Source organism: Mustelus asterias, chromosome 24 (genome assembly GCF_964213995.1).
Source record: "Mustelus asterias chromosome 24, sMusAst1.hap1.1, whole genome shotgun sequence".
In the NCBI taxonomy this organism is placed as follows: Eukaryota; Metazoa; Chordata; class Chondrichthyes; order Carcharhiniformes; family Triakidae; genus Mustelus; species Mustelus asterias.
Window position 1 is genome coordinate 1394971 of NC_135824.1, and position 19223 is coordinate 1414193.

The 19223-nt window shown below is 44.7% G+C and overlaps 1 protein-coding gene across 1 annotated transcript in view; it reads left to right on the forward strand.

Moving 5' to 3' along the window:
- Positions 1-19223, forward strand: part of pde8a (phosphodiesterase 8A) — a 120529-nt gene that overhangs the window by 64130 nt on the left and 37176 nt on the right. The window contains exons 4-7 of the mRNA XM_078241125.1: positions 1395-1454; positions 6722-6779; positions 17339-17427; positions 18464-18542. Of these exons, the coding sequence (XP_078097251.1) occupies positions 1395-1454; positions 6722-6779; positions 17339-17427; positions 18464-18542 (286 nt within the window). The remainder of the gene's footprint in view (positions 1-1394; positions 1455-6721; positions 6780-17338; positions 17428-18463; positions 18543-19223) is intronic.

A 19223-nucleotide genomic window follows, 5' to 3' on the forward strand; every position in this document is an offset into this window, starting at 1 on the left:
TGTCTCTTTCTCTCTCTCTCTCTGTCTCTCCATGTATACTGTCTCTCTCTCTCTCCATGTATACTGTCTCTCTCTCTCTGTGTATACTGCCTGTCTCTTTCTCTCTCTCTCTCCATGTATACTCTCTCTCTCTCTCTCTCTCTCTCTCTCTCTCCATGTATACTGTCTCTCTCTCTCTCTCTGTGTATACTGCCTGTCTCTTTCTCTCTCTCTCTCCGTGTATACTGTCTGTCTCTTTCTCTCTCTCTCTCTCCGTGTATACTGTCTGTCTCTCTCTCCGTGTATACTGTCTGTCTCTCTCTTTCTCTCTCGCTGTCACCGTGTATACTGTCTGTCTCTTTCTCTCTCTCTCTCCATGTATACTGTCTCTCTCTCTCTCTCCGTGTGTACTGTCTGTCTCTTTCTCTCTCTCTCCGTGTATACTGTCTGATCTGAGTGTTTCTGGTCTCTTCTATTTTAAATTTGTTAACAGTTTCCTACCATACACTTTTTCTTTTTGAGTATTTGTGTTCCGTCCAATGATGTGTTTGTGTCTCTCGGTTTAATGTGCACCAACTAGCAGCTACGGAAATAATTTCATCTCTGCTGATTGGTTCCATTTTTCTTTTATCTGTTGCATTATTTCAATGTTAGACATGTACATCAGTCCTTTGGGAATTGAGAGGAGGACCTTTAGGTAACTGCCCTCTGAACTGACTTTGCCTCTCTGTGCGGAGATTAACCAGCTCCATTCAGAATGTTTCAGAACATTTCTGCTTCTACCTTTAATGAGAGACTATTGGAGAGCTGCAGCTGGGGGTGACCAGCACGTGGCACATACCCTACTTCGAAACCACCTTCATGGCATTGAGCTTCATCACTGTGTCCAATACTTCACTCACCACCCCCTCGTGCTTAGCCCTGACTCTAAATACATAATTGGGCTCCTAATAAAAGAACATTATAGCTTGATAGTATTTTGTTTTAAATTTCGGTTCACCTCTTTTTTTTAAATTTACCTGTTTGAGCATAGATGACTGTGACGGTTTTTAGCACATCTTGCTCTGTGTTAGAATGATGTGATGTTCCCCAAACTGCTGAACCCTGCTGGAATGCAGGGCAACATCTACCCCACACCTGGTGCACAATGTTGGTTAAATTTCTCACGGCTTGTTTAGTTGGTGTAGCGTGCATGCGCGAGGGGTGAAGTAAGGGGAGGTTGAGGCCCTTCGTACAGAATTTTTTCAGGTTCTATGCCTTGTGCATGTTCCCCTAGAATCAAGTGATTGGGTGACTGATGCTTTTTATTGATCACTTGACGTCCAATTCCATGTTCTGGTGTAACTGTGATTCTGATGTCTATCTGTACACTGTACTGTGTGTGATGATGAAGTAATTGTGGCCATTACTTGTAGATCCATCAGAGCAACAAAGTCGTCAGAAAATGCGGTCATTGTTGCTGTTGTGAAGAGACTGTAAGTACTTTTTTTTGAATGGGAGCTGAAAGAAAGGCATCTTTCATTAATGTAACTGTTCAGACTTGGTAAGCTGAGGAGATGGTGTTCTATAATATCATAGAATCTTAGAATGGGACAGCTTAGAAAGAGGCCTTTTGGTTCATTGTTCACGCGCCAGCTATTTGGAAGAATTATTTGTTTTGTTCCAGATCCTTACTCTTTCTCCATGATCCTGAAAAGATTTCCTCCTTTGAGTACTTGCCCAACTCCCTTTTTGAGAGTTACTCTGGAATCTGCTTCCATTGCCCACTCAGGCATTCCAGATTATCACAACTCCCTTTATGCCCCCTCATGTTACCTCTAGTCCTTTTGCCAATTATGTTAAATCTAAATCCCACTGATAGTCACTATCAAAATACCTCATGATTTTGAGCAATCTCTCTCAAATCTCATAGTTTACAGACTACCTAATGATAGTAGTGTAACCAGGAAACTAAAGAAGCGTTTAACAAAGATGATGTAAAAACCCTGAGGAACTTCAATCTTCATATTGACTGAAGAAACCAAATTGACAAAAGTGGCTTCAGGGGGGTGCATTCCAGGCAGTTTTTTGAATAACGTCCAGCAGCCAACCAGGCGCAGGCTATTTGTGATCTAGTTTTATGTAATGAGGCCTTATAGTGAGGACTGGACTAAGTGATCATCATAGAACTGAATGTCATTTTGAGAGTGTTGTGATTATAGAATCATAGAATTTTACAGCACAAAATGAGGCCATTCATCGTGTCTGCACTGGCTCCCGGAAGAACTACCCAGCCAGTCCCATTCTCCAGTCCTGTCCCCGTAGCTATTAAAATTAATCACTTTCATATATATATATCCAGCTGTATGTTGAAACCTCGATGAAATCCGTCTCCACCTCTCTCCCAGGCAGCGCATTCCAAATCCCAACAACTCTGAGTAAAGACGTTTCTCCTCATCTCACTCCTAGCTCACTTGCTGACCATCTTAAAATTGTGACCCCCTCGTCATGACACACCAACTGGTGGAAACAGAATATCCTTTGTTATCCTGTCAAAATTGTTCATAATTTTCAACACTTCAGTAAGGTCACCTCTTAATCTTCTCTGCTCCAAGGAGAATCAGCCCAATTTCTCTAATCTTTCCTCGTATCTAAAATTCCTCATTCCTGGTATCATTCTAGTAAATCCCCTTTGCACTCTCTCCAGGGCTTTAACATCCTTCCTGAAATAAGATGCCCAGAACTGAACAGTACTCCAAATGTGGTCTGACCAATTATTTGTAAAGGTGTAGTATCATTTCCTTGCTTTTATCCCCTTTGCCTCTATTTATAAACCCAAGGAGCCTCTTAACAACTGTTTCAATTTGCCTGGCCACCTTCAGAGAATGATGGTCTTGAAACCCTGAGGTCCCTCCGCTCCTGTACTCTCCTAGAAGCTGTACCACTGAGCCTAGATTGTCTCCTCGGGTTTCTTCTGTCAAAATGCTTTACCTCACATTTTGCTGCACTGAAATTCCATCTGTCAGGCATCTGCCCGTTTGGACAACTTGTCAATGTCCCTCCTGAAGTCGCTCAGCATCATCCTCACAGTTCACTATTCTCCCCAGCTCTCCCCATCTGCAAATTTAGAGATGTTGCCCTCAACACCCATCTCTAAATCATTTATATAAATCAGAAAAAGCAAGAGTTTCAGCACTGATCCCTGGTGAACACCACTTTCAACTCGTCTCCAGTTTGAGAAATGCCCATCTATACCTCCCCTCTGTTTCCTATTTCTGGGCCAACTTCTAATCCATGCTGCCAAGGACCCATCAACCCCAAACATTTCTCATTTGCTCACCAACCTGCCACGTGGCACCGTATCAAATGCTTTCTGAAAGTCCAAATATACAACACCCATGGCACTCTCCTCATCCATTGCCTGTGTCGCCTCATCAAAGAACTCCATTAAATTGATCAGAGATGACCTGTCTTTGACAAAGCCATGTTGACTAGTGCTAACTTATTTCTCTGTGTATACTGATCTTATTGGGTACTATGACCTCTATCAGTTTTCCCATTATTGATGTCAAGCTGTCAGGTCTGTAGTTTCTTGAGTGTCCTTTGACGCTTTCTTAAGCAATGCCAGAGCTTCCTTGGTGACAGAAGAGCGGGAGAATGGAGTGGAAAAAGGAGCATATGGCAGCTGTCATGTTGATAATGCAAGTGAGAACTAGGCTGAATGTAGAAACTTCAAAGGAAATGTGAAGAAAGAAATGACAGGCGAGGGGAGAATATCACAGGATGGTTATGCTGCAGAAGGAGGCCATTCAGCCCATCGTGCCTGCACCAGTTCTACAAATAAGCAACATGACCTAGCACCATTCCCCTGCCTTTTCTCCTATCCCTGCACATCATTTCTATTCAAATAAGCATCCAATGCCCCCTCGAATATCTCGATTGAACCTGCCTCCACCACACTTCCAGGTAGTGCATTCCAGACCCGAAGCACTCGTGTGAATAAGTTTCTCCTAACTGGTAGCTGACATGAAAGAGATTTTAAAAGTTACCCCTCGATATATAAATAATAACGAGGTAGGAGGTGGTGTTACAGTCATAGCTAGGGTGTAGAGAAAGAGATCAACTTAATGCGAGGTAAGTCCATTCAAAAGTCTGACAGCAGCAGGGAAGAAGCTGTTCTTGAGTCGGTTGGTACGTGACCTCAGACTTTTGTATCTTTTTCCCAAAGGAAGGTGGAAGACAGAATGTCCGGGGTGCGTGGGGTCCTGAATTATGCTGGCTGCTTTGCTGAGGCAGCGGGAAGTGTAGACAGAGTCAATGGATGGGAGGCTGGTTTATGAACTCTGCAGGTGCACTGAAGATTACAATTTACAATTTTGTCTTTTAAAAAGCATTTAGACATTTACATGAGTACGGTGGCTATAGAGGGATATGGGCCAAACACGGGCAATTGGGACTAGATTAGGGGTTTAAAAAAAGGGGCGGCATGGACAAGTTGGGCCGAAGGGCCTGTCTCCATGCTGTAAACCTCTGACTCTATTACCAAGTCAAATGTAAGTTTGCCTTTGTTGCAATGGAAGAGTAAGCAAAGCTTGTTTGTAGTTATGCAGAAGTTTGAGATCACGCTATTTATAGTTTGTTCACCTTGTGTGAGGAAGGAGGGTGGTGGGGTGAAGGTTCACAAGATTGATCCCTGGAATGGGAGGCCTGTCCCATGAGTACAATAGGCTTATATGCACTAGAGTTTAGACAAATGGGAGGGATCTCATTGAAGCTGTAACGGTAGGAGGGCTTGACTGGGTAGAGACTGTTTCCCTTGGTTGCAGAGTCTAGAACTGGAGGTCACAGTCTCAGGATTAGGGGTCACATGAGATTTATCCCCCTCCGAGTTGTTTACTTCAGAAGGCTGTGGCTCCTCAGTCGGTGAACATTTTAAAGACTGAGGTTGTTGGGCATTGAGGGGATTGAGCAATATGAAGGTGGGGCGGGAAAGTGGAATTGATGTGACGGTTCCATCGTGACCTTATTGAATAGTAGAGAACATGTGGCCTATTCTTTTGATTTATAATTGTCACATGAAAAGTATTGTTTCTTGCACGCTATACAGACAAAGCATACCATTCATAGAGAAGGAAAGGAGAGAGTACAGAATGTAGTGTTACAGTCATAGCTTGGGTGTAGAGAAAGATCAATTTAGTGCAAGGTAAGTCCACTCAAAGGTCTGATAGCAGCAGGGAAGAAGCTGTTCTTGAGTCGGTTGGTACGTGACCTCAGACTTTTGCATCTTTTTCCCGACGGAAGAAGGTGGAAGAGAGAATGTCCGGAGTATGTGGGGTCCTTGATTATGCTGGCTGCTTTGCCGAGGCAGCGGGAAGTATAGACAGAGTTAATGGATGGGAGGCTGGTTTGCGTGATGGATTGGGCTACATTCACTACCTTTTGTAGTTTCTTACAGTCTTGGGCAGAGCAAGAGCCAGACCAAGCTGTGATACAACCAGAAAGAATGCTTTCTATGGTGCATCTGTAAAAATTGGTGAGAGTTATAGCTGACATGCCAAATTTTCTTAGTCTCATGAGAAAGTAGAGGCACTGGTGGGCTTTCGTAACTATAGTATTGGCATGGGGGGACCAGGACAGGTTGTTGGTGATTTGGACACCTAACAACGTGAAGCTCTTGACCATTCAACTTTTGTTTATGTTTATCTTCTCTAAAGAGATCAACCCCACATAACTGATGTCTTTCATCCCTGACACCATTTTAGTAAATGTCCTCTACACCCTCTTGAAGGCACTTGCTACCCAGACTCAATACTCCGACTGGAGTTTAACCAGAGTGCTGTTTTGCTCACTATTATCTGTGCAATAAAGCTCTAACCTCAACTTTCTGTCGGAAGGTGATTCTGAGCACAGGAAGGGAAAGAGAATTGGGGGGGGAGTTACACAGGATTCCACCTCAACACCACCCCAACTATGCTGGGATTGTCAGGGGCTGGTGGGTATTTTACCTATTCTCTTGACTTGGGCACAGGAGACATGAAAAGAGAAGAAAGATATAATTTGATAGTGTAGGTATGCTAATATTACCGTCACTAAGTGGCAACGCTGAATAGTGCTGAGAAGCTGGCCAGCTCTAATGAAGGATGAGTTGATTCCCTCTAGGTGCCAGATTAGTTTAGGTGATAGCCCTCCCTCCCTGAGTTAAAGCTCAAGCACACCAGTTCTATTCCCGACTTCAATTCACAATCCAGGTTGGTACTCCAGTGTTGCACCATGGGAATACTGAACTGTCAGCTACAATGTCAAAAGGCAGCTTCTGTCTGCCCATTCCATTGGATATACGAGATCCTGGGGCATTCTTTATAGAAGAATAATTCTCTCCACTATCTAGGCCAATATTCCTCCTCCAACTAATCCCACTTACCTAACAACATTAACTGCTTATTTATCTCAATGCTGCCTGTGTGAAGATTAGATGCAGCATTTGCCAGAATAACAATAGCTACACAATCACAAATTAATTGATGAAATGCTTTGAGGTCTTCAGGATGTGAAAGGATCTATGTAAATACAAGCTGAAATGTTGGATGGAATTATTGTGACTAACCCAAAGCCTAATGCGTTATAACAGAAGCCCGTTTGTCTTTTAACAAGCGGGGTGATAAAAATCTACCAATCCACGTGGCTTTTTATTGTAAAACAGATTGTGTTGACGCTTTATCAAAACCATTATTAATTTCACAATTGCATTGTTATTGCACCTTAGACACATGGATCAGGAGGAGAGTTCTGTGATGCCACTGATTGCTGCAGGCTTCACGCGGGTAGGTTTCTGATTTCTCTCTGTGGTTTGTGCTGCTGATGGTGAACAGACTGAAGTTTACTGTGTTTCTGTGGGATGGTATTAGTGACCCAGGTCATGGAAGTTGTGAATCTTTTAAACAGGGCTTGTGCTTCTGATCCTTTCATTACAATTCTCAATAACTAAAATCCCAGTTGGAATACAAAGGATATTAATGTTGCCTGCAGCATGTTAGATGGATGGTGGGAATTGCTTTGAAATTCATTGTTCAAAAAAACTCTGAGATCCCTCATTATTTGTCCAATAATGACGCTGATGGAATTTGTTAATTTGGGTATTAGATTATTCTAAACGAGAGCGTACAGTGGACGGGTGAAAGCTTGGCTTATCAGAGAATCACAAAATCTTTATAGTACAGATAGAGGCCATACGGCTCATTGACTCTGCACTGGCTTGCTGAAAGAGCATCCTACCTAATCCCACTTGCCTGCTTTATCCCTGTAACCTTCCAAAGATAGCAACCCAAATCCCTTTTGAATACCTTGTTCAAACCTGTCTCCATTACCCTTTCAGGAAACTTGTTCCAGACTCTCAGCAGTCTCGGTCATTAATATATATCAGAAAGAACAAGGGCCCCAACATTGACCCCTGGAGAGCTCCACTACAAACCCTCCTTCAATCTGAAAAACTATTTATCAGTACTCTCTGCTTTCTGACACTCGGCTGATTTCCTATCCAAGTGCCTACTTTCCCTTTTGTTCCACGAGCTAGGATTTTGCTCAAAAGTCTGTTGTGTGGCACTATCAAAATTTCTCGATCACTAAAGTCAAACTGACTGGTTTCTGGTTGCTGCCTTATCCTTGTACCCCTTTTTGAACAAGGATGTAACATTCATAATCCTCTGGCACCACCCCTGTGTTTAAGGAAAACTAGAAGATTATCATCAATGTCTCTGAAATGTTCAGTATCCTTGGATGCGTCTCCTCCGGTCCTGGTGCTTTATCAATTTTAAGCAAAGATAACTTTCCCAAAACCCGTTCTTTGCTGTCAAAACCTAATTTCCAAGTCTTTCAGTTGGATCATTGATGTCATATGTAATGTAGTTACCCTGTATATGTTTAGTATGTATTGCATGTTTTTTTTGTGTTCTGTGCAAGTTGTATTTCCTTTGCACTGTTTCTCGCTGCTCAGTCTCTCTGCGCTGATGCATGTGTCACATTTTTGTACCTCATTTCCATCTGCCTTCCCCATGACCAGTTTGCTCCACTTCCAGCCTCAGTGTTGTGCCAAAAACATGTTTATACTCTATTGAAAAACTACGGTTCCGGTATCAAGTTTGTTTTGGTCATCTGTATAAATATTGCCAGCACTCCTGCCAAATGGGAGAGATGCAAAAGAAGCAAAATTTCAAAAATCTCCCTGGTAGTAAATAACTTAGAACATTTAAACCGCACTTGGTACTCAGCCAACCTGTGCCCATCGTAACGCCTAGCATTAGACCTGACTCCACGATTGGCAAGCATTTACTGGACAACCCTGAGTGTGTTAAAAATGACGCTCACAACCAATTTAAGATTATCAGTTGAGCTCACAATGTTCATTTGCAGGTACTTGTCTTCTGCAGGCCAAAGGAATATGTCCAGGCATTGGTTTTTTTAAAAAAGCAAAAGCATCGGGGAAAATAGCTCCCCTGGTGTATTTGCCATGGCAATATCTTGACCAATCAGAATCCACTTGCCACCAATCAAGGCCCTTTTCTCATGCTGTATAAATAGTTGTTTGCTTTGAGATTTGGAGTTCTTGCATCTGTCCCAATGTGTGCAAGATGAAAAGCTTCCATCATTTGTCTTTTTTTCCCAGCGACATCTCAATGTCATGGCACGCAACTTTTTAAGCATAATTCTTTTAGATTTAGAAGTTCTTATCCAGAGCTTGAAAGCAGATTGCTTTCCTTTCGTGTTCAGTATACATTCACAGAGCAGTGTGAGGCCATTTGGCCCATTGCCACTGTGCTGGCTGTTACAGTTAGCATTACAAAGGATATCCGATAGGGAGGGAAGAAAATGCAAGATAGCCTCAAACATTATTGAGGATAATTGATGGGGAGACCTGGTGTGCTCTCCCAAATTACATAAGGTAGATGTGTCTTATGTCAGTATAAAATAACTAAGACAGCAATGTTAAATGGAACAGTTCTGCTTTGTACAGGTGGGAGAGTGATCTAGGGGGTTAATATATCAGCACTGTTGTAACTGAGATTGGGCGTACAAATCAGAAAATAATATTTTTGGAGAGCTCTATCTTTTTGGCTGACTAATTGATCAGAGCAGATTCATCCCGATAACCCTCCATAAAGGGTTCAGGACACATTCCCATGAAAGGAAATTTGGAAGAATGTTTTCTTAATAAGTGAGGAGAACAAGTGACATCGAGATTCAAGAGCATTTGGCAGCAAATTATTTTCGGACAGAGTTAGAGGCTTTAAGAGGAGATGAGTAGGTAGGATCAGGATTAATCAAAGGGTTGGATTGTTGAACCAAACGCCCTTTCCCTGTTCTCAAAACTTCCTGGGTCTAGGTTCCCTGAAGTAGTTATTCATTCAGTTCCATTTTCCTCTATTTCCCCAATCTCCTTTTAATACTTTATTTCTTTTTTTGAATATTTATCCAGTTCTCTTAAAAGCTGCAATGGGTTCTGCTTTTTGCACAGTTGCAAGTCCTAACAATCTTCCTTATACTTTAAAAAAAAAATTACTCCCGTCATTATTTACATCATTAAATGACGTATGCTCTTTAATCTCCAATCTGTGGAGAATTGGAAATAGCTTTTACTCAATTGAGCCAATCAACTTTTCCTCAGATAGCAGCTCAGTGTAAATCAAAGAGGAGTGTCCCAGTTTCTCCAGAAGTTGTTTATTCCTGTTTGGTGCAAGAGTGGTAAGGGAATTGTGGCCAAACCATGGCTTACAAGGGAAATTAGAGATCGTGGCTGTAATTCTCCCAGCCCGCTGCGCTAATTGTTTAGCGCAGCGGGCTGGAAGAATTGCATGGTGGAGCGATGCGTGAGATTCGTGCAAGAGTTTGCACCCTGCTTGCATCTCCCAGCACCGTATTTCCGACATGGTCTGCTCTGTGCTAGAAATCGGCAGGGAGGAGGGGCTAGCATTTAAATGATATTTTAAATATAATTGAAATGCTATTACCGGGCCCAGGACTATGTTTTCCAGGCCCACTAGCCCCTCTCACCCCGCCAGAGTGTTTCACTCCAGCATGGTTTAGAGTAGATCCCCACTTTTGGGGAGCTAGCAGCCAATCAGGGCCCCCAAGGGGGTTGGGGCGGCGGGGGGTGGTGCCCTCTGGGCATGGGCACGCTGGCAGTGCCAGCCTGTGCTCGCTGATGCTGCCCAAGAGGCACCTGGGCACTGCCCACTGGGCATGGGGCAGGGCCTAGGAGACGATCAGTGGGGGTGGGAGCAGGTCCCACTGCCACTCTGCCATTGGGGTTGATCGGGGCAGGCTGGTGGGGGTTGGCTAGAGATCGGGGTAGTCCGGAACGGGGAGGTCAAGGCTGGTCCGGGAACGATCGGGGGGTTGCTATCGGGCTGTGGGGGTGTTGGAGGCGAGGCAGCACTGTGGGGGGCTCGGGCTGGGTAACGATTGAGCGAGCCAGCAAACGGGAGGCTGACAGTTCGGGCCCACTGGTTTCAGCCCCCTGGGCAGGAATAGGCCTCACTCCCTGAAATCTAATAATATTCACGTGGCCTCTGCAGTGCACAGAGTGTGGGAGATTCTAGTGTGAACTCCCACTGAAAAAACCAGCGTGAATTTACTGACGTAACAATAATAAATATATTTTGGCTGTGTAGAATTTCTGGGTGTCCTGAAAAATACCATCCAAAGGATAGTTTTGTTTATCCTTTTTTGGAATCCAGAAGAGAATGTTGAGGTACATTCAAGTAGAAAATTGAATAGATATTTGAACAAAAGTAGGTACAACGCAATGATGAGAGAAATTTCTTTTGAAGTGTGCTGACAAAGGGCCACCCCAGCGACAATAGGCCTCCTCAGATTCCATAAAGATCCTTTAGAATGGTCAAAAATAACATTGAAGAGGCTGTTATCTCTCAAGACAATGTCACACAATGTCCAAACTCTTCATAGAATTCCTACAGTGCAGAAAGGGGCCATTTGGCCTCGCACCAAATGTCTGGAACAAGCTGCCAGAGGTAGTAGTAGAGGCGGGTACAATTTTGTCTTTTAAAAAGCATTTAGATAGCTATATGGATAAGATGGGTATAGAGGGATATGGGCCAAATGCGGGCAATTGGGATTAGCTTAGGGGTTTAAAAAAAAGAGCGACATGGACAAGTTGGGCCAAAGGGCCTGTTTCCATGTTGTAAACCTCTATAATTACTCCTGTATTGTCGCAAATTCAAAATTGTTTTGGGAGAATTCCGCCCAATATCTGATTCAAGGAAGAAGCACGCAAATTGGCAAGAGAAAGCAATAGGCCTGAGGATTGAGAGCAGTGTAAAATTCAGCAAAGGAGGACCAAGGGATTGATTAAGAAGGGAAAAATAGAGTATGAAAGTAAGCTAGCGGGGAACATAACTGCTCGTTTTAGTGAGAAGCTGAAGGAAATCAGCATTAGTAGATAAATGGTTTTGGGAAAATTGATGGGACTGGAGGTGAATAAATCTCCAAATCCTGATCATCTTCATCCCAGGGTACTTAAGGAAATGACCCTGGAAATAGTAGATCCATTAGTGATTATTTTCCAAAATTCTTTGGACTCTGGAATAGTTCCTACAGATTGGAGGGTAGCTAATGTAAGCCCGCTATTCAAAAAGGGACATAGAGAGAAAACGGGGAACTAAAGACCAGTGAGCCTAACGTCGGTACTAGACCAGTGAGCCTAACGTCGGTACTAGACCAGTGAGCCTAACGTCGGTACTAGACCAGTGAGCCTAACGTCGGTACTAGACCAGTGAGCCTAACGTCGGTACTAGACCAGTGAGCCTAACGTCGGTACTAGACCAGTGAGCCTAACGTCGGTACTAGACCAGTGAGCCTAACGTCGGTACTAGACCAGTGAGCCTAACGTCGGTACTAGACCAGTGAGCCTAACGTCGGTACTAGACCAGTGAGCCTAACGTCGGTACTAGACCAGTGAGCCTAACGTCGGTACTAGACCAGTGAGCCTAACGTCGGTACTAGACCAGTGAGCCTAACGTCGGTACTAGACCAGTGAGCCTAACGTCGGTACTAGACCAGTGAGCCTAACGTCGGTACTAGACCAGTGAGCCTAACGTCGGTACTAGACCAGTGAGCCTAACGTCGGTACTAGACCAGTGAGCCTAACGTCGGTACTAGACCAGTGAGCCTAACGTCGGTACTAGACCAGTGAGCCTAACGTCGGTACTAGACCAGTGAGCCTAACGTCGGTACTAGACCAGTGAGCCTAACGTCGGTACTAGACCAGTGAGCCTAACGTCGGTACTAGACCAGTGAGCCTAACGTCGGTACTAGACCAGTGAGCCTAACGTCGGTACTAGACCAGTGAGCCTAACGTCGGTACTAGACCAGTGAGCCTAACGTCGGTACTAGACCAGTGAGCCTAACGTCGGTACTAGACCAGTGAGCCTAACGTCGGTACTAGACCAGTGAGCCTAACGTCGGTACTAGACCAGTGAGCCTAACGTCGGTACTAGACCAGTGAGCCTAACGTCGGTACTAGACCAGTGAGCCTAACGTCGGTACTAGACCAGTGAGCCTAACGTCGGTACTAGACCAGTGAGCCTAACGTCGGTACTAGACCAGTGAGCCTAACGTCGGTACTAGACCAGTGAGCCTAACGTCGGTACTAGACCAGTGAGCCTAACGTCGGTACTAGACCAGTGAGCCTAACGTCGGTACTAGACCAGTGAGCCTAACGTCGGTACTAGACCAGTGAGCCTAACGTCGGTACTAGACCAGTGAGCCTAACGTCGGTACTAGACCAGTGAGCCTAACGTCGGTACTAGACCAGTGAGCCTAACGTCGGTACTAGACCAGTGAGCCTAACGTCGGTACTAGACCAGTGAGCCTAACGTCGGTACTAGACCAGTGAGCCTAACGTCGGTACTAGACCAGTGAGCCTAACGTCGGTACTAGACCAGTGAGCCTAACGTCGGTACTAGACCAGTGAGCCTAACGTCGGTACTAGACCAGTGAGCCTAACGTCGGTACTAGACCAGTGAGCCTAACGTCGGTACTAGACCAGTGAGCCTAACGTCGGTACTAGACCAGTGAGCCTAACGTCGGTACTAGACCAGTGAGCCTAACGTCGGTACTAGACCAGTGAGCCTAACGTCGGTACTAGACCAGTGAGCCTAACGTCGGTACTAGACCAGTGAGCCTAACGTCGGTACTAGACCAGTGAGCCTAACGTCGGTACTAGACCAGTGAGCCTAACGTCGGTACTGGGGAAGTTGCTGGAGTCTATTATCAAGGATTTCATTACTCGACATTTGGAAAACAGTGGTATAATCAGACAAAGTCAGCATGGATTTACAAAAGGGAAATCGTGCTTGATGAATCTATTGGAATTTTTTGAGGATGTAACTAGTAGAGTTGACCGAGAAGAACCAGTGGATGTGGTTTATTTAGACTTTCAGAAGGCTTTCAACAAGGTCTCATAATGGACTACTATGTACAGTTAAAGCACATAGGATTGCACGTAATGTCTTGAGATGGATAGAAAGCTGGTTAGCAGATAGGAAGCAAAGAATTGGCATAAATGGGTCTTTTTCTGATTGGCAGTCAGTGACTAGTGGGAGTTGTGCTAGGACCCCAACTGTTCATGTTATATATTAATGTTTTGGAAGAGGGAGCTGAATGTATTATCTCCAAATTTGCAGATGATACAAAGTTGGGTGGGAGGGTGAGCTATGAAGAGGATGCAGAGATGCTTCAATGTGATTTGGACAGACTGAGTGTGTGGGCATCTGCATGGCAGATGCAGTATAATATGTGGATAAATGTGAGGTTATCTACGTTGGTAGCAATAATAGGAAGACAGATTATTACTTAAATGGGTGTAAATTGAGCGAGATGGATACTTGACGAGACCTTGGCGTCCTCGTGCATCAATCACTGAGAGGAAGCACGCAGGTACAGCGGGCAGTAAAGAAGGCAAATGATATGTTGGCCTTCAAAGCGAGATGATTTGAGTATGGGGATTGGGATGTTTTGCTGCAGTTGTATAGGGAGTTGGTGAGGCCACACCTGGAGTATTGTGTATAGTTTTGGTGTCCTCATCTGAGGAAGAATGTCCTTGCTATAGAGGGAGTACAGCGAAGCTTTACCAGGCTGATTCCTGGGATGGCAGGTCTGTCAAATGAGGAGAGACTAAGTCGGTTAGGATTATATTCACTGAAGTTTAGAAGAGTGAGAGGAGATCTCATAGAGACTTAAGAAATCCTAACAAGGTTAGACAGGGGAGATTCAGAAAGAATGTTCCCAATGGTGGGGGAGTCCAGAACTAGGGGTCATAGTTTGAGGATAAGGGGTAAACCTTTAAGAACTGAGGTGAAGAGAAATGTCTTCACCCAGAGGGCGGTGAATGTGTGGAATTCACTCCCACAGAAAGTAGTTGAGGCCAAAACGTTGTTTGATTTCAAGAAGAAATTAGATATCGCTCTTGGGGCTAAAGGGATCAAAGGATATGGGGGGGGATCAGGGTATTGAATTTGATGATCAGCCATGATCAAAATGAATGGCGGAGCAGGCTCGAATGGCCACCTCCTGCTTCTAGTTTCTCAGTTTGTCATAACTGAGGCTTGATCTCTGTCAGCCTGGATGGAGCAGTTGCAGATCTGACTAATTAATTTAACTTGTTAATAGTGTGAAACATTTGGGGTTTGTTTGCACAGTTTCATAGAACATATAGAACAGTACAGCACAGAACAGGCCCTTCGGCCCACGATGTTGTGCCGAGCTTTATCTGAAACCAAGATCAAGCTATCCCACTCCCTATCATCCTGGTGTGCTCCATGTGCCTATCCAATAACCGCTTAAATGTTCCTAAAGTGTCTGACTCCACTATCACTGCAGGCAGTCCATTCCACACCCCAACCACTCTCTGCGTAAAGAACCTACCTCTGATATCCTTCCTGTATCTCCCACCACGAACCCTATAGTTATGCCCCCTTGTAATAGCTCCATCCACCCGAGGAAATAGTCTTTGAACGTTCACTCTATCTATCCCCTTCATCATTTTATAAACCTCTATTAAGTCTCCCCTCAGCCTCCCCCGCTCCAGAGTGAACAGCCCTAGCTCCCGCAACCTTTCCTCATAAGACCTACCCTCCAAACCAGGCAGCATCCTGGTAAATCTCCTCTGCACTCTTTCCAGCGCTTCCACATCCTTCTTATAGTGAGGTGACCAGAACTGCACACACTATTCCAAATGTGGTCTCACCAAGGTCCTGTACAGTTGCAGCATAACCCCACTGCTCTTAAACTCCAACCCCCTGTTAATAAAAGCTAACACACTATAGGCCTTCTTCACAGCTCTATCCACTTGAGTGGCAACCTTCAGAGATCTGTGGATATGGACCCCAAGATCTCTCTGTTCCTCCACAGTCTTCAGAACCCTACCTTTGACCCTGTAATCCACATTTAAATTAGTCCTACCAAAATGAATCACCTCACATTTATCAGGGTTAAACTCCATTTGCCATTTTTCAGCCCAGCTTTGCATCCTATCTATGTCTCTTTGCAGCCTACAACACCCCTCCACCTCATCCACTACTCCACCAATCTTGGTGTCATCAGCAAATTTACTGATCCACCCTTCAGCCCCCTCCTCTAAGTCATTAATAAAAATCACAAAGAGCAGAGGACCAAGCACTGATCCCTGCGGCACTCCGCTAGCAACCTGCCTCCGGTCCGAAAATTTTCCATCCACCACCACCCTCTGTCTTCGATCAGATAGTAAGAAGTCTCACAACACCAGGTTAAAGTCCAACAGGTTTATTTGGTAGCAAATACCATAAGCTTTCGGAGCACAGCTCCTTCGTCAGATGGAGTGGATATCTGTTCTCAAACAGTGCAAACAGACACAGAAATCAAATTACAGAATACTGATTAGAATGCAAATCTCTACAGCCAGCCAGGTCTTAAATGTACAGACAATGTGGGTGGAGGGAGCATTCAACACAGGTTAAAGAGATGTGTATTGTCTCCAGACAGAACAGCTAGTGAAATTCTGCAAGTCCAGGAGGCAAGCTGTGGGGGTTACTGATAATGTGACATAAATCCAACATCCCGGTTTAGGCCGTCCTCATGTGTGCGGAACTTGGCTATCAGTTTCTGCTCAGCGACTCTGCGCAGAGTCACTGAGCAGAAACTGATAGCCAAGTTCCGCACACATGAGGACGGCCTAAACCGGGATGTTGGATTTATGTCACATTATCAGTAACCCCCACAGCTTGCCTCCTGGACTTGCAGAATTTCACTAGCTGTTCTGTCTGGAGACAATACACATCTCTTTAACCTGTGTTGAATGCTCCCTCCACCCACATTGTCTGTACATTTAAGACCTGGCTGGCTGTAGAGATTTGCATTCTAATCAGTATTCTGTAATTTGATTTCTGTGTCTGTTTGCACTGTTTGAGAAAACGATATTCACTCCATCTGACCAAGGAGCTCTGCTCCGAAAGCTTATGGTATTTGCTACCAAATAAACCTATTGGACTTTAACCTGGCGTTGTGAGACTTCTTACTGTGCTTACCCCAGTCCAACGCCGGCATCTCCACATCATGACTTCGATCAGATAGCCAGTTACCTACCCAATCGGCCAACTTTCCCTCTATCCCACACCTCCTTACTTTCATCATAAGCCGACCATGGGGGACCTTATCAAACGCCTTACTAAAATCCATGTATATGACATCAACTGCCCTACCTTCATCAACACACTTAGTTACCTCCTCAAAAAATTCTATCAAATTTGTGAGGCACGACTTGCCCTTCACGAATCCGTGCTGACTATCCCGGATTAATCCGCATCTTTCTAAATGGTCATAAATCCCATCCCTAAGGACCTTTTCCATCAATTTACCAACCACCGAAGTAAGACTAACGGTCTATAATTACCAGGGTCATTTCTATTCCCTTTCTTAAACAGAGGAACAACATTCGCCACTCTCCAGTCCTCTGGCACCATCCCCGTGGACAGTGAGGACCCAAAGATCAAAGCCAAAGGCTCTGCAATCTCATCCCTTGCCTCCCAAAGAATCCTAGGATACGTTTCATCAGGCCCAGGGGACTTATCGACCTTCAGTTTATTCAAAACTGCCAGTACATCCTCCCTCCGAACATCTATTTCCTCCAGCCTATTAGCCTGTAACACCTTCTCTTCCTCAAAAACATGGCCCCTCTCCTTGGTGAACACTGAAGAAAAGTATTCATTCATCACCTCGCCTATCTCTACTGACTCCATACACAAGTTCCCACTACTGTCCTTGACCGGCCCTAACCTCACCCTGGTCATTCTTTTATTGCTCACATTCACTGTTGATTTGTTTGTCTTCACAGTGGTACATTGAAAATTCCAGTATCATTGCCTGTTACAATGAACTGATCCAATTGGAGTTTGGAGAAGTACGTGCACAGTTCAAACTAAGGTATTTCAGTCTGTTTCATTTGGGTTGTAGTGCTGGTTGGATGGCTAGGGCATGTTTTTAATATCAGAATGTGCATGCAGTCCATCTGTTTGGAAATAATAATCGCAGAATTGTTACAATGCAGAAGGAGGCTGTTTGGCCCATCGTGTCTGCACCAGCTCTGTAAATGATCATCGTGACCCAGTGCCATTCTCCTGCCTTTTCCCTGTACATGATCCTGCCTCCACTACACTTCCAGACAGTGCATTCCAGACCCCAACCACTCGCTGTCTGAATTTTTTAAAATCTCATTGCTTTTGCTTCTTTTGCAAGGTGGAAGAGGGTATTTTGCAACTACTCTCTTTCACCTTCTTCCGTTGGGAAAAAGATACAAAAATCTGAGGTCACGTACCAACCGACTCAAGAACAGCTTCTTCCCTGCTGCCATCAGACTTTTGAATGGACCTATCTCGCATTAAGTTGATCTTTCTCTGCACCCTAGCTATGACTGTAACACTACATTCTGCACTCTCCTTCCCTTCTCTATGAATGGTATGCCTTGCCTGTATAGTGTGCAAGAAACAATGCTTTTCACTGTATCCCAATACATCTGACAAATGAAATCACTTTAAATCTGTGCCCTCTCATTCTTGATCCTTTTACGATCAGGAACAGTTTCTCCCTCTCTGCTCTGTCCAGCCCCCTCGGGATTTAGAACATTTCTATCAAATCTCCTCTCAGCCGCCTTGAGTCCCAACCTCTCCAATCTATCCTCATAACTGAAGTTCCTCATTCCTGGAACCATTCTTGTAAACCTCTTCTGCACTCTCTCCAATGTGTCCACATCCTTCCTATAGCATGGCGCCCAGAACTGTACACAATGTTCCAGAAAAGATTATCATTAAAAGAAAGATATCTAAATAAATACTTTTGTCCTTGTCTGTTTTGGAAATTCTGTACACTGGCTTCAACTAGTTTCATGCACATTGTGTGTAATGTGAATTGTCTGCTCACTATTGTGCAGCTTTAATCCAGTCATTGTCTCTCTGTCTCTCAGGGCATGCAGCGCAATCTTCACAGCTTTGGAACAAAGTCAAGAATCAATCGAAATTACAAGTGAAGATAATATTATTCAGGTTTGTTAATTAATTGTTTCTGTCTCCTCTCCCTGAACCTGGCAACAACCAGCAAATTTCTTCATATTTCCTATTGCATTCCCCTATTTTCAGCTTCAGATGTAAAATACAGGGTATGAAGTCTCCATAGTCCCAGTTGACTGCTCTGCCCCTTGGAGGGGGAGAGCTGACTGGTATTGATTTAACCTTGGGCGAAGGGCAAGTGTAAGGGACTGAGGAAAATTTGTGGGGAAGACATTTACCAGTGTTCTTTGTCCCTTGTGGGTTTCAGTGTCCTGTTTGCCGGGCGGGTGCTGTGAACAGGGTGCTGTTGGTTGAGTGATGTGGGCTGGGCCAATGGGATTGCTCTGGGGGCGGGAGGAAAAAAAGGCGCCAGGAAGTGAAGCAGCTGCAGAGCTGAAGAGAGAGCTGAAGAGGGAGAGAGCTGAAGAGGGAGTGTGCAGAGAGAGAGCTTTTCCCAGGCAGTGAGAATTCGGTTTGGAGTGAGAGGCAACCCGGCGTTCCCCTGCCTGTTCTTTTCATTACTGCCGAGGAGGACAGCCTTCAGCACACTCGACCTACGTTGCTGCACGGATAGCTCGCGGCACCTCTGCCTCCTGCGGCATCATCTTCCACACATGTCTCTTCTGGACTGTGTGTGGGTGTCGTGAGTACCTGGTGGGGACTATACAGTCCAACTGG